At 38.0% G+C, this 15,671-nt stretch overlaps 1 protein-coding gene and 1 pseudogene across 1 annotated transcript in view; one reads left to right on the top strand and one right to left on the bottom strand.

Moving 5' to 3' along the window:
* LOC143387819 (mucosa-associated lymphoid tissue lymphoma translocation protein 1-like) overlaps nt 1-15,447 on the bottom strand; it is a 51,051-nt gene extending 35,604 nt beyond the window's left edge. The window contains exons 1-2 of the mRNA XM_077108515.1: nt 15,221-15,447; nt 9,778-9,944 (exon numbers count right to left, since the gene is read on the bottom strand). Coding sequence (XP_076964630.1) covers nt 9,778-9,944; nt 15,221-15,447 — 394 coding nt within the window. The remainder of the gene's footprint in view (nt 1-9,777; nt 9,945-15,220) is intronic.
* LOC143387825 (delta(14)-sterol reductase LBR pseudogene) lies at nt 1,574-3,690 on the top strand (annotated as a pseudogene).
* Nucleotides 15,448-15,671: the final 224 nt, after the last annotated feature.

Raw genomic sequence — 15,671 nt, 5'->3', positions numbered from 1 at the left:
GTGTATATATATAAATAAAAAACCCTATCACTTATTGCTTCAAAGACTGAGAATTTATAGGCAAATTGAGATTTGGAAACTGCCCCCAGTGAGTAGTAAAGCAAAGAAGTTGCAACACCTCCCATTTAAACCACACACATTTCCTTCCTCCCATGATTCCTTGTATAACAGGGAACCATGGTCAACCCTTAACCACCCCTGTGCAGCGCCAACTAGTCAGAAGGTGCTGAACAAAGGTAAGGAAAGAATCTGGCACCATGCTATGTAGGATGTAGCAAGGTACACAACTGAAAGTTCTATTTTAAATGGTGAATGCACAGTTTCCTGGCAAACAAGCATATTTTCAGATAACATCTGCAAAGAAGTCAAGAGAAGTTACTAGATTTCCTGTAAGCCTGGGAGAATATGACTAGGTATGATGAAACTAAGGATTGTGCTTTACAAACACACACACATATTATATTAAGCAATAAAGCAAAGTTTAAAATATTGCTAGAATTACAAAAAAAGGTAAATTAGGACGATTCTTGGTTTGAAAAAAGTATTCATCATAGGTTCACTTTATGTTATTTTCACTATTCATGTAAATATTGATGTAATTTACAAACACCCTTTCCAGAAACAGATCTATTGAATGTGTTTAAATACATCTACTTTCAGAGGCCATGAACCAAAAAAAAAAAAAACCAAACACAAAAACAAAAACAAAAAAAAAACCCATCAGCTTCCAACTAAAATGTTTTCTCAATGTTACTCTAAAAATTTCTAAGCTATCACAGCAAACTATCAATGTACCCTACAGCATTCCAGAATAAACACCCCTCCTCTTCCTGTAAGGTAACATCTCCCCTTTTATACAACCAGTGCATGCCCACAAGTATCCTTCTTACATGTCAATTTGCATCTATGAGAGTAAATCTAGTCTCCCACATCCATCCCTTGTTGTGCTGCAGGGCTTAAGACTGAACACTCCTCACCCAGAAACACATTCTTTCAGACCTCACTTAATACTCCCTTTCCATCTCTATTTTTTAATCTTATTCCTATCCATACTATCTCTGTCTTTTTTCACTTCTTGTTATTTTCTTTTTTCAGGAATAATTGCCAATTTTTTGGATCCATGAAACAAGCAAAGACCTTTATAAATAAGAAATAGCATTTAAATACTTTTAAACTTGGTAATAAGAAAAAAAAATTTGAAATCCATGGGTCAAAGAGGCACCTGAGGTAATAATCCATAACTAAGTTTCTCAAATGACCTAGAATTTTCTAGCATTTTGAAAATGGTACTTGATTCAGCAGACCTAGTTTTTAATCTTACCTTTGTCAATAACTAACTGTGACTTTGGCCAAACAATAACTTCCAGGAGTCTCATTTTCCACATAAGTATTTGCCTGTTAAGATTAAATGTTGGGACGGTCTCGCTGGGGGCGGGGCGGGGGAGGCGCGCGGCCGGCTGGGGACTGCGGGGCGCGAGAGCGCGACCCGGCAGCGTCGCGCGTGTGGAACCGCTTCCGGGTGGGTGCTGGGCGACTCTCCCGGAGCGGTTCGTGTTCCCGCCGGGCCCGGCGCAGACTAATTTTAGAAAATGCCAAGTAGGAAATTTGCCGATGGTGAAGTGGTAAGAGGTCGGTGGCCTGGGAGTTCACTTTATTATGAAGTAGAAATTCTGAGCCATGACGGCAAATCCCAGCTTTACACCGTCAAATACAAAGATGGAACTGAACTTGAATTGAAAGAGAGTGATATCAAGCCTTTAACATCCTTTAAGCAAAGGAAAAGTGGCTCAACTTCCAGTTCTCCCTCCAGACGCCGTGGGGAGCCGAGGGAGCCGGCAGCTGAGGCAGTAGATCAAGATCACGCTCCAGATCCCCTGGTGGAACACCTAAGAATTCCCGAAGATCCGCCTCTGCTTCCCACCAGCCTGACATTAAGGAAACAAGGAGGGAAATTTTGGAAGTAAAATTGACTCCACTCATATTGAAGCCATTTGGAAACAGCATCAGCATATACAATGGGGAGCCCGAACACATTGAGAGGAATGATATACCTCGTAAAAACACACAGGAAAGATTCATTTTGTCACAAGATGGTAGCTATATATCAACAGAATATAGTCTTCGTCCAAGAAGAGAAGAGATCAAATTAAAAGAAATAGATTCTAAGGAAGAAAAAGTTGCTACTAAAGGACCCACATCACCAAGAACCTTTGAAGTGACCACCCGACAGAAGAAGGACTTGGAGTTTGGAGGAGTACCTGGTGTGACCCTCATCATGCTTGGCCTGCCTGTCTTCCTCTACCTGTTGCTGTTGATGTGTAAACAGAAAGATCCCAGTCTTCTGAATTTTCCCCCTCCTTTGCCAAATTTGTACGACTTATGGGAAACCAGAGTATGTGGAATCTACCTGCTATGGTTTTTTGTTCAAGCTCTGTTCTCCTTGTTGCCAATTGGGAAGGTTGCAGAAGGAACCCCTCTTGTTGATGGAAGAAGACTCAAGTATAGATTAAATGGATTCTATGTATTTATCTTGACATCTGCATTCATCGGAACATCTCTCTTCTGGGGTGTTGAGCTTTATTATGTGTACAACCCTTTCCTTCAGTTTGCCCTTGCAGCCACTATTTTTTCAGTGATCATGAGTATTTACCTCTACGCTCGCTCTTGGAAAGCACCCAAGGATGAACTGTCTCCTGCCAGCGCTGGAAATGCTGTCTATGATTTCTTCATTGGCCGTGAATTAAATCCTCGAATTGGAGCTTTTGATCTCAAATACTTTTGTGAATTGCGTCCCGGATTGATTGGATGGGTGGTTATTAACTTAGTGATGCTTTTGGCTGAAATGAAAGTACAGAACCGTGCTGCTCCATCCTTGGCAATGATTTTGGTTAACAGTTTCCAGCTCCTGTATGTGGTGGACGCCCTCTGGAACGAGGAAGCCGTGTTGACGACCATGGACATCATCCACGATGGGTTTGGATTTATGTTGGCCTTTGGAGATTTGGTGTGGGTTCCATTTATCTATAGATTCCAAGCCTTTTACTTAGTCAATCACCCTCATGAGGTGTCTTGGCCTGTAGCTGCTGGGATTATTGCTCTGAAACTTTGTGGATATGTAATCTTCCGATGTGCAAATTCTCAGAAGAATGAATTCCGGAAAAATCCCACTAATCCAAAGCTTGCTCATTTAAAAACCATTCATACTTCTACGGGAAAAAAATCTTCTAGTTTCTGGATGGTGGGGCTTTGTTCGCCACCCCAATTATTTGGGTGATCTCATCATGGCCCTGGCATGGTCCCTGCCTTGTGGTTTTAATCACATCCTGCCTTATTTCTATGTGATTTACTTCACCATGTTGCTTGTCCACCGAGAAGCATGCGATGAGCACCAGTGTAAGAAGAAGTACGGCCTGGCATGGGAGAAATACTGCCAGCGCGTGCCCTACCGCATCTTCCTGTACATTTACTGATTCTGTTCTGGTGATTAAAAATGCTTCCATTTGTGAAAACAGGGGGAAAAAAATCCAAACTCTCATTGCACTGACAGGATCTGTAAGTTTTGAGTCAGGACTCTAGAGCCAAGTAGTATGTCTGTTAATATAGCCATGCATATTTTTATTAAATTAATAACAATGTAAGAAACTATACAAATAACAATGTTAGAATTTGCTTTTAATAGGAAATTTTCAATCCTTAAAAATTTGAAAAAAAAAGCTAGTCTTAAATGCACTGAAAAGAATACTATTGATATTTATAGTTTTTAATTCCAAATTTTGATTTTTTTCCCCTTTTGCCAGTTGGTTTTTCTGAAGTGAAAACACTGCTCAATTTAGAATACATTTGTGTTTCATTGCATTAAGAAAACAATTTCATTTGCTTCTCTTTAAATCATTTACAAGTTATGTGATTTTTAAAGGAATTCGCTGTACATGGAGAGTGATGGCAGGTTAGGAGCAGACACTGTTTAAAGAGGCCCATTGGTAGCAGTTGGCTTAACTTCAACTTCTGAAACTGCATTTGAAAATGTACATACATAGCTTATTTTTATGTAATATATGGTGACTTCAGATTTTTCTGTACAGTATTTTGAATGTGAGATAATTGTCAGGACTAAAGTAGCTTTTTAACAAAAACATTTTCAGTATTTTAAATTAAGTTTTGTAAAGTAATAAATGTGAATTAAAAATTTTGAAGCAATTAGAATTCATTTAATATTGTATAGAGGATGCTCTTAAAACATAGGAAAGGTATTTTTTCTTAATCCAAAGTTTGTGAATTTGGCTTTGCTACCTCAATTGCAGGTGTGTGTTTGCCTTTATAAACTCTTACAAATAGAAAAAATAGAATAAATATATATTTTTGGAGAAACATTACTATTTAAACATTTTTTTTACAAACATTGGTGTTCAAAAATTTGCCATTTAAGGCTACTATTTTTATATATTTTTTTGACTTTTAAAATTCAACAGTGTTTTTGCTACTCTTCATTTAAATTGAACAGTGATTTTGCTACTGTTTAGCTCATGCAGTTTATACTGTATTTTGTCCACATGTCCTTTATGTCCACAAAACCTTGAAAAGGAGTGCTATCTGAAAACAAGGCGTTAACTTAAAATTGCTTCTTTTAATAGATGTGCATAAAGGAAATTTAACCTTTAAATTCTAGTGAAGTTGATGTAGTCTCATTCATTATTAATTGTCCTATAATGGAACAGTAGCAAATTCACCAAACTTTTGTATTAAAAACTAATTGTTCTCAGTATCTTAAACATAGGGGAATGTAATACTTATAGTGTATGTTTGGGTTTTAATTCTACATTTTATATATGAGCCATTTAGATATGCATTGTTCATCCTACCCTGCAATTTGAAGTATCTATAACCTAGCTTATCTTAATGTGATCATGGAGTTGGTTTTCTCTAGCATTCTGCATCCTGTAATGTTTAAACATTGCTTTGGTGAAATTGTCAGTGTTTTATCAGTACTGATGTATGCAAGCAAATTTTTTTTGTTGCCTTTTTTTTTTTTAAAGTTATGCTTTTCTCCTGGTATTGGAAAGTGGTGTTCTAGAAGGTTCTGGACTGGATCACAGGGAGGTTTTGGGGGAGGATGGAGAACATTCAGTTCTTTTCCTGGCAAGGAAAAAGGTTTGTTATCAGATGAGTACTGCAGTGCTTGGACATCAGCTACAGTTTGGTTTAATTTTGCTTTTGACATGTTTATTTGACAAGCTTTATAATGAAGTTTTAAGTTGGAAATAAAATTTAAAATAAAAAAAAGATTAAATGTTCACACTTCACTGAGGTATGAAGATAAAATTGAAGATCAGGTATTTTGGAAACTAAAGAATACTGTTCAGTAGTCTCTGCACTTATCTTAGAGATCATTTGACAATAAAAATTGATATAAAACATAATGAGAATGCTACAAAGAATTCAAGAATAAAAGTGATATGAAATCAAAGAAAGGGGTGGGGGCAAATGGAAAAGATGCTCCTGAAATCATGTGCTGTGTCATAGTTATCTGATAGGTATCTTCAATGAAGCATCTTTTATATGAAGAAAGAAATAAAAACAGCAATATCACAAAACCAGGGTAAGAAACTTAGAATTCATCCTAACTGAACCCACATATACAATGTTAATTATCTTTAAATGTCCTCACATTTCCAGCCCCTGTTCTACCAATTGCAGGTAAGTATCTTACTTCTTTAGGTAATCATTTCATGATCTACATAAATATAACTGATAGAGCTTATAAGTCTGTGCTCAAAATGTTTTCACTTAGAATAAAAGAAGCAAAAATATCTTGAATTGCATATCTAAATTTATCTACATCTTCCAAGACTATATATGCCACTATTGTTGCTTTGGGATCAGAGTCTTTGACCCTTAAATACAATAAAGATCTGAAATAAGATCTCTGGTTAAAAACAATTTTAGCACATTTGATTACCTCCTTGTCCAATTCCCAAAGGAATAAAAATAGAGAAACACTGTGAGTGCTGGAAACCAGGAATGGATACCAGCCACACTAAAACACAGCTGGCCAACTACCTGCTGTGGAAAAGTGCAGTGAGAAAGAAAGCAGAAGGGAGGAACTTTAGTCTGGACTTCAGAAAATGTATTAGGTGCTAGAGCCTAAAGACAGCAAGAATTTCAGGATGAGTTCACACTCATCTAAGACTTTACATTAAATGGCTACTGAAGCTGGCTCCACATCACAGGGATTATTCAGTTAGAGATGGAGGAACATTCACAACTTTAGCTACTTCTGGTCTACCAAATATATAAAGGAAATTTGGCCAGTTTCTTAAAAGACATATCAAATACTACAGTTATCTCTCAGGGTTGTTTTACAGTTATCTCTCAGGGTTATTTTACATTATTGTTTCATAACAACTGGAATGGAATATAGCAAACTAAAGTTCCTTCTGTCAGAATATACCTAGAATTTCCCCTCCTCCTTGCATTTGGACTTGCAAAGACCTGTTCTAAGGCTCACAGCATCTTTGACAGAATTCATATTATTAACCCTAACCAGACCCCTATCAGAGCCCCTAACATCAGAGAAAAATCATCCGACCCCTATCAGAGAAAAATCATTAGACTTTCTGTGGAATAAGGACTAATATCATCCTGTGAAATGATATTAACTACAAAATACAGAGAAAACATTAGAATATTTCTTAGTTTTTACTAAGATTCAAGAATATAATACACTGAAAAGGAAAACTAGAGATTAGATAAACTTACTTTACATATACTTATTTTTACAGTTGACCTGGCTATGATGTTTGCCTCCCCTACTAAACTATGACCTTCAATAGGTAGAAACTATTATTTAATTCAGCTCTGAATTCACAATACTTGACGTCTGAGATAGCAAAGTATTGGAATACAGTAAATGTTTACGTAATGAATGAGCAAAGTCACAAATTGAGGTGATTCTATCAGAGCTTGCAATCTTCTCTTTTTAAAAATATTTTTGATGTTGATGGACCTTTATTTTATTCATTCATTTAAATGAGGTGCTGAGAATCAAACCCAGTGACTGACACATGCTAGGCAAGCACTCTACCACTGAGCCACAAACCCAACCTCAGAGCTTGCATTCTTAATATAATTATAATAGTTTTTATTTTTGATAGCCTTGATATTAAAATTCTTCTTTTTAAATCTTACATTTCTTTATTCTAATAACTATAGTGTAAATTTTAGATTATTGGGGAGCTATAGATATTAAACTAACAATAGTTTACTGCTTCCTAAAATTACTGAGCTTTATTAAATCCCCAAACTATTTCCTTTTAAATAAATAAATAATATTCAAGTAACAACTAATTTTATTGATACCATGTGGTTAATACAACAAAAACCTTCACAGAAACAACATACAAGTGGTAATATAAAAACTGTTTTCCTATTTCCTCCAAAAGAGCCCTATGGAATGATCTTGTAAAAACCTGTTTGCCACATATCAGAACAACCTGAACAGGGCATACTGACAGGAGAGTGCTCTTATTATTTGGAGAAAAGCACAAAGAGCAAAACTGTATTTTTAAAAGGAAGATTACTGATGTTTACTAGGGAGGCACTTTACCAGTTGCTGGCTTGTCAAAAGTCAAAATATAAAATATTATTTAAAAAATTCAGGCAGATCATTACATATCAATAAATTTATAACTCAATTTCAGTAAAGCCTTGTTTCACATACAGAAAACTTTAATTGGGAACCATAGATTTCAAGGTCAGTGACTGCACCACAAATTTAAGAGATGTGTTTGGCCCCTGTAACTGTCTAGAAACAATTCAACACATCATTACTCCATGTCACTCCTGCTCTTCTGATAGAACACTCCACTCATTTTACAGAATTGATAACCAATGGTCAGAATGATTGAAAAAGAGAAATGAGATTCAAAAGTGTTATTGAATTCCAAGAGAAGTTTCTTAAGTTTTCAGAGGCCTTATTGTTCTACAAAGTATGAGAACTTAGTGCCCTAGACTGGTGGATTTTGATCCTCACAACTACTGCGTACTCACTATTTGAGGCACTGGGCATATAAAAATTAATAAATAGTATCTTAAGAAGTTTACTGATTGGTGATGGACAGAGTTACATACTGGGGCATCTGTATTAGCAGCTAGTTATTCCTAGCTTGCAACACTTGATATGAAGAGGCAGTGGGAAACAAAAGCCAAACATTCAAAACTGTGCATATCTCAAAGGAAGCATTTACTGGTGGCTTATTTTACCATCTACTTTAGTAAATTGGGATGACTTGGGAGTCCATGTTTCTTCTCATTTGTTCATGATTTTTTGGTTATATCCCCAGCATATGTTGCTTCTGTTTTCCATTCAACAGGTTTAATTTTTGTTTGGTGATACATGTGGTTCCTGGAAAGCTGACTCAACTCAATTCACTACTGGCTTTAATCCAGGCAAATAAGCACATTCCATGTCCCTGGCTACAATGACAGGTTTAGGGACAGGGAAGTATACAAAACTAATTAATGAGAGTGAATCTTTTGATTTTTCTGGGAATGTGGGGACAAAGATACATGAGACCAGGAATGGATAGCAGACATCTTAAAAGGAAGCTTATGTCAAGAGAAGAACAACAAAGACAAAAACCAACCAGTCCCTTAGAAATAGGCTTTTCAGTCGGGACAAGCAATGTATTCCCTCTATTCTATCAGTTTGAGTTGGGGTTTCTGGTACATGTAAATCCATAGTTTACTGCTATACCTTCTGTCCCTAAATCCTTATTTAACATAACAATATATCATAACCAGGTTGGTTATATAATGAAGTGGCATACCTGAAATTTATATAAAACAGAGAGCTTCAATTCCTTAGTCTACGGCCCTTCCAAGTCTAGCTGGCCTCTTTGCTTTCAGTGGACACTTGGGAGCCTGTAGTACTGTTGCATCAGGCAACTCTGATACATGTCTTTCCTGACACTATTGCAATTGACTAACTCTAACTATAGCTACAGAGAGGAGGAACTGTTTCCTATTCCTCATTTGACTTTGGAAGTAAGATGCCTCACTCAATTTTGACATATTTAGGAAAAACTATTGTGATTTATTTAATTACACTTAAAATATCATGTTGGCAAAAAAACTTAAAACTTTAAACATCTGGCAGGTGTGGGGGCACATGCCTATAATCCCAGTAGCTCTGGAGGCTGAGTCAGGAGGATTGCAAGTTCAAAGCCAGCCTCGGCGATTTAGCGAGACCCTGTCTCTAAATAAAATATAAAAAAAGGGTTGGGGATGTGACTCAGTGGTTAAGTGGTCCATACCAAAATCAAAACAAAATAAAATAAACATCTGCCCTACTTCCTTTATCATCCATATACATACATATACAAAAATAATTGTGTGAGTTCACTTTTTTGGCTAAATGTTTCAGTGTCTGTTACCTATAACAGACAATACAGTCTTATCTATAATAAGATTATTATAATCTTACCTATAAATATTTTATCATGCATCTCCTTGGAATAGATTCCTCTATAGAACTACAATATTATTGCATGAACTCCATAATGTCAAATATGTAGGCTACATTAAAAATTTCCCAATTGTTTCAAAAACATCTCCTATAGCCGGTTCTTTGAACTATAATCAATGTTCATGCATTTTTATTTGCTTTTTATGTCTTTTTTGGTTTTGATATAGGACAAGAAAAAATTTAATGAAATTTACCTGGTAAATGAGATGGTTTTCTCTAAGTTTTACTCCACAAACTTCTACCAGAAAACCCACCTGGGGGGCTGAGAAGCTGAAGAACTTCCGTGTGTTCCATAGCCTGTAGGAAGTCACTCAATTCCGCTACCGTGCAACCTTTTTCACCCATTAGTTTTAGTAAACACAGGCTTGGGCTTCCTTCAGGCTCCAACACCTTAAGAGAACACTGCTCCAGGTCCAGACAACTGAAAATGACAAATTTATTCAAGTCAACAACCTCTTTTCAGAATGATACATCTACTAAATAGCTGAACCATTCCAGGTACTATAAGGGATTAATCACAAGTTGGTGTGTGCTGAGAAACTATTTACATTATCAGTGTTAGTGTTCTTTCCTCCTCCTTCTTTAGAATTTCCTCCTCCTCTTTATTCCCTTCACTCAATTCCCAGAGTTATTAAGGCAGGAGAATTCAAGAGAAATCTTGCAGCAGGATGTGAGAGAAATTCAACCTTGATAGTGATCAAAATTTTTGTCTTTCATTTGAAAATAAGAACTAGGAAGAACAGAAAAAATTTCTTTTTAACTTCTTCTTTGAAGATAATGAAGCTCAAGATGATCCAAAATGAAGGTGCTAAAAGGTTAAATTCTGCTGTTTTATGAAAGGAATATGCCTTCATTCCATTGGGGAACTACAATATCTGAAATAATGGCACATGAGCAAATACAAATAGTGCTAGTAGGGCTCTAGAGAAAAAGAGAAGCCAATGACTCAAAAATGTCACTAGATAAAACAATTAATGTTACAAAGTTAGCAATCAGAAAAGACTTAAAACACCCAAGTCAAGCCAAGGAACAAACATGGAAATAACATAAGGACTACTAGGCTTTTTTTTTTAACTTAAAACATAATGAATGAGCTTATATTTAATATAATACTTCTCAACATGGGATGTTACTCAATTAATACAAAGGTTGTTTTGCTTACACTGAATCTCTTCCAATGTCAATATAAAGGGTTCTTTTTAACTTTAAATCTTTTTCCATTTCAATATAATATATATTAAAATACATTTTCCAAACCTTTTTCCCCCTATAGATAAATGTTTTAATTTTGGCTATTTGATATGTAAGTACAATATTAACTTGGTATATAAAGCAAACAGATAATAAAAACATGGAGAAAAAGACTCCTTAAGGATTCAGGAGGCAGTGATAACTTGACAGTGGAGATCTGCCAGATTCTGGACAAGAGATTCTTCCTTCCTATTTCCTGTGCTTTGAGAATTCTGAAACTTTCAACTACTATTTACTTCATACCATCCCATGCTTTGGGATGGTATAAAGTAAATACAATTTATAGGCTGCAGTTTTCAGTACATTATTTGTTATAAAGAAAACATTTTTTCCATGTAACAAACATCTATTTTTTCTCATTTCATAAGAAACAACTAAGAATAAGAAACCATTACCGTTCATTGGGAAGTTTACAGACTAAACTCAGGTTTATCCTCAATAACACAAAAGTTTTCAGGGCAAAGTTTGATTCAGGAGGCCCTTAAAGGTTACATCTGTCCATTCTGCTTTTGTGCATACACACCAAGGCAAGCACAAATGCCTGTAATGCTGAGAACCACATCTAACAAGGTAGCGATTGCGTCCCGGTTTCTAGTGTTTCAACAACTAGCAGAACCAAAAGCAATGAAATGAGGACTAATAACAATTGTGTTGAAACTGAGGTTATGATATTGGGATCTTGAAGGCTGAGAAATGGTACATATAAAAATCTATCTGGCTTGAAATATTCCCTTTTTGGAGCTCTGGATGCTGAGGCTAAGAGAGCACATGTGACACCGCTTCTGGGAACCAGCCATTACAAGAATCAGGATTACTAAGTTTTTAAATAATCAGAATAAGATTATTTTTAAATAAGAATACTATATGCTAAATAAACTTGTTTTATGAGAAGTTTGCCAGGATCTAATACATGAAATTAAGACGTCATCTCATTAAATCTGATACTTTAACTGTTTACATTGATATAGAAACCCTCTGACTTTTCTTTCCCAAAAGACCAAATTGAAGTAATCAATTTCTCTTCCTATACAGAGGCAAAGAAAAAAGCAAGATTCTGAATATTCTGCATGGGTACTGGCTTTCAGCTAAGGTGATGCATGAAACATACTCAAATTTTATCTTTCCTTCCTTAGTTATATTCCTGCTTCCTGAGTCCTAATTCAGAATTTTTGAATTACATTTAAAAATTGCTTTATTACTGAAACAAATGGGCTTTGCTTTTTATAAAATCAAATGGAACATATTATAATGGCATTTTGGGGGGTATAAACCACAGAATTGCTTTTAGGTCCTTCTGCTTCTTCTCTTGGTACATTTACTCTCTGGAATCTTCATTTATTAATTCAATTTATCTATCTATCTATTTATGTAATTAGTTTTAATTTATCAGCATCAAAATTATGCCGGAACCACTTATTTATTAATCACCCAAAATAGGTAAATTTTTTCTAGGTATTGAGAATAGATCAACAAATAATATTTGCTACCTTCCTGAATTTTTCACTTTAGAGGAGGATAGATAACACACAAACCTCTCTCTCTTTTTGGTACCGGGGATTGAACCTAGGGGCACTGAACCATTGAGTCACATCTCCTGTCCCCGCTGCCTTTTTTTTTGAGTTAGAGTCTTGCTAAGTTGCTTAGGGCCTTGTAAACTTACTGAGGCTGGTTTAGAACTCTCGATCCTCTGGCCTCAATCTCCTGAGTTGCTGGGATTACATGTGTGCACTGCCATTCCCGGCACATCTCCTGATATATATCCATCTATCTAGTGTTTTGGAGAAAACTAAAGCAAAGCAAGGGGACAAGAAATACTGGAACAGATGTATGGGGTAATTCCAAATCTTATAATCCATAAAGTACTTATCCAGAGGATGGCTTTTAAGCAAACACTTGAAAAGTGGACAAGCAAATCATGTAGTTATTTGTGGAGACCACCTCATTCTGAATAAGCAGCAGGTACAAAGACGCTACTATATTCAGGGGGTATGACTAAAGTGGTGGTGGTGGAGAGAGATTGATTAACTGTAGGATGTAAAGTTCAAGTGTTAACTAGTATCTAAATAGCATTTTTACACTGAGATGGAAAAGCAACTAGAGGGTTTTGAAGAGAGGATAGACAAAATACGATTTAATGTTTTTAAAGAATCTTCTATGCTGAGAACAGACCAGAAATAGGGGCAAAGCAAAAGGAGGAAGAAGTTGAGTGGCTATTGGAATAATTCAGGTGAGAAATAATGGTAGCTTGGCCCAGTATGGTAGATGTGGAAGTTGGATTCCAGATATATACTGAGGATTTGAAGATAAAAACAATATATCTAGAAGCAGAATCAGAGAATGACTGATTTTTTTTTTGGCCTAGCAACTGGAAGGATAAAGTTGTCATTTATAGAGATGCAGAAAACTGAGAAAAAAGTTTGCGGGAGTGGACATGTTAAGATCAGACATGTTACATTTAAGATATCTAAAAGACAATCAAGAAGAGATGACAAATAGACATCTACACACACCTGGGGATTCAAAGCAGATATATTGGGAGTAATCAACTTAATGATATATAAAGTCAAATGACTGAAGAATACATCAGGAGACTAGGTTAACAAACAAAATAGAGAGATACAAAGCCTGAGCTCTAACCTACGATAAATTCAGAGACAGGAGATGGAGAGGAGGGAATCTTTGGCTAGAACTTTAACACATATTCTCATTCCTGTTATAAGCTGAGTGAAGGCAGGGTTTCTGTAGCTAAAGGAGCACCTTTTACATGCATGTATGCAATGACTGATGGTTTTTCCTTGGTGCGTGTTCCACAGTCCCATTTTTTAGCCTCATTTCTTAGCTTCTGACTGAGCAGAATTTAGGCATTTTAGAGCTCCCTCCTCACAAATCTTTGCAAATTCCTGAAGCTTATAATTTACACTATGGGCAAGACACTCAGACTCTGTGCCTATATACAGCAGTGTCCAATATTAGATCAGTTTGGAATTTAACCACGGTTGGTTTTCATGTAGGGCATTCATGGTTGTGGCAAACTAAACCATAAGTAAGCAATTATGCTGAGTCATCAACAACCGTGTGAAAATATTTACAAGTATTCCTAATTCCTGCTGGACAGCTTTGAATGGACTTTTCTTGTGGTTTATTGATTTATATTCTTAAGTAAATTCTTATCTAATTTGAGGAAAGATATAGAGTCAGGAAAAAAGTAAAGAGAGAAAAAACAACTTTCAAGATATTTGGGCCGTGAATCTAAGTAACTCTGAGGAAAACTCTTCACATTCTTTTGTGACTCATTGTTCACTTGAATCAGACTCTCACTACAAGTCTTGTCTAACACTAGAGAAAAACACTTTTAGGACCTTCAGATGCTCTTCTCCCAGCATGGTATGAAACCACTTTAACATAAGCTTTTTTTGGTCTTAAATGGACTAAGAATCACCAGCTATCCCAGACCCTTGCCTATCACTCTCCAGACCCAAGTTTCCCCTGCTAACTTTTATAATGGCAGCTTAACTCTTCTGATCTCAATAGACACAACCTTAAACATCCCAAATTCTCCAATTCTCCCCACCTCAACTAACCTACATGGAACTAATCTTCATCATCCTGGAAGACTGGTGTAACTCACCTGTCTTGTCAGGCTTCCCACCCAGAATTCCCAGATTTCACAAATGCATGCCCTTCCGTGCTTGTCACCTCTTACTAGGGGATGGCCCTCCTCTCTATATTACTCCACAGAAAAGTGGCCACAAAGCTTTCACCACACACGGGAGGGGGGGGGTGCTAGGATCCCAACCAAGGGCTTCATTCATTCTAGGATAATTCTTAGGAGTGTAAAGGAGTCCTGAGACCAAAAACTTCAAATATCATTAATAGCATGGACCCTTTCCTTATCAGGAAGTTTCACTTATCAAGTTTATGCTCATGACGAAGTCAAGAAGAAAACCTGGTAACTTGATTTGATGGAGGAAGATGGTGAGTTTAGATTCAATTTCCCTCTTTCCTTTTCTCTGCACAAAAATCTTCAGGAATCCCTGCACCCCAGTCCTTGGCTTCACTCCCTCTTCACTGCACACCTGCCTCCTGACATTCCTTGGCCCCTCAAGGGCAGGGTCCACATAACTTTTTTCTGCATTTTAAGTTCTCTGGAATTACACTCGGAGAGAATTTCATTCTCTCAATATCTTCCCGGGTCAACCTGGACTTGTGGCTTTCAACTCCAGGGTCAGAGGGCAGGAAGAGGGTGCAGCGGCCGCGGGCCACTTCAGCCTCTCCCCTTCCCCAACGGGATCCCACCCCGCACCCCTCGCATTCCCAGGACTTTGTGGTTCCGGGTCTCGGAGACTCTGGGGAGGCTCTCGGTAGCAGTCCCCACCTGCGCTCTCTCCTCACCCCAGCGACGCGCTCCATCCCCCCGCCCCAGCCCACACACCCGCCCAGGCTCACCTGAGCCGGAGGCGCCCCGGACTGCCGGCCAGCTCGGCCAGCCGCCTCCAGCCCTGGCCAACGGGTGCGTGGTCCAAGGTCTCGACGAGCCTCCGCAGCAGCGGCTCCCCAAGGCGGAGGAGGGTCCCGCTGGCCAGGGAGGCTAGCGACTGCCCCAAGGGCGCGCCCCGAGGCGGCTGCAGGGCCGGGGACGGCGAGGCCTGCAGCGGCTCCCCCCTCGGCGACATGGCCCTCGCGGGCCGCGGCTCCGGTGCCCTTCCGCTAGCCCCTAGGCTCGCCTAGGAGTCCTGACACAGCGGCGGAAGGAGAATTCGGGCAGCGCAGCGAAGCCCTCAAGAAGGAAGCTCTGCTCCCCGCCCCGCCAGACAGGTTCTCCCGGGGACCCGCCCGGCGGGCTAAGGGGCGGGGCCTCTGCTGCGCGCGTGCGTGCGGCCGCGCCTCCCCGCCCTCC

The sequence above is a fragment of the Callospermophilus lateralis genome, unplaced genomic scaffold, assembly GCF_048772815.1.
Source record: "Callospermophilus lateralis isolate mCalLat2 unplaced genomic scaffold, mCalLat2.hap1 Scaffold_86, whole genome shotgun sequence".
NCBI lineage: Eukaryota > Metazoa > Chordata > Mammalia > Rodentia > Sciuridae > Callospermophilus > Callospermophilus lateralis.
This window is presented reverse-complemented; position numbering and strand designations above follow the sequence as displayed.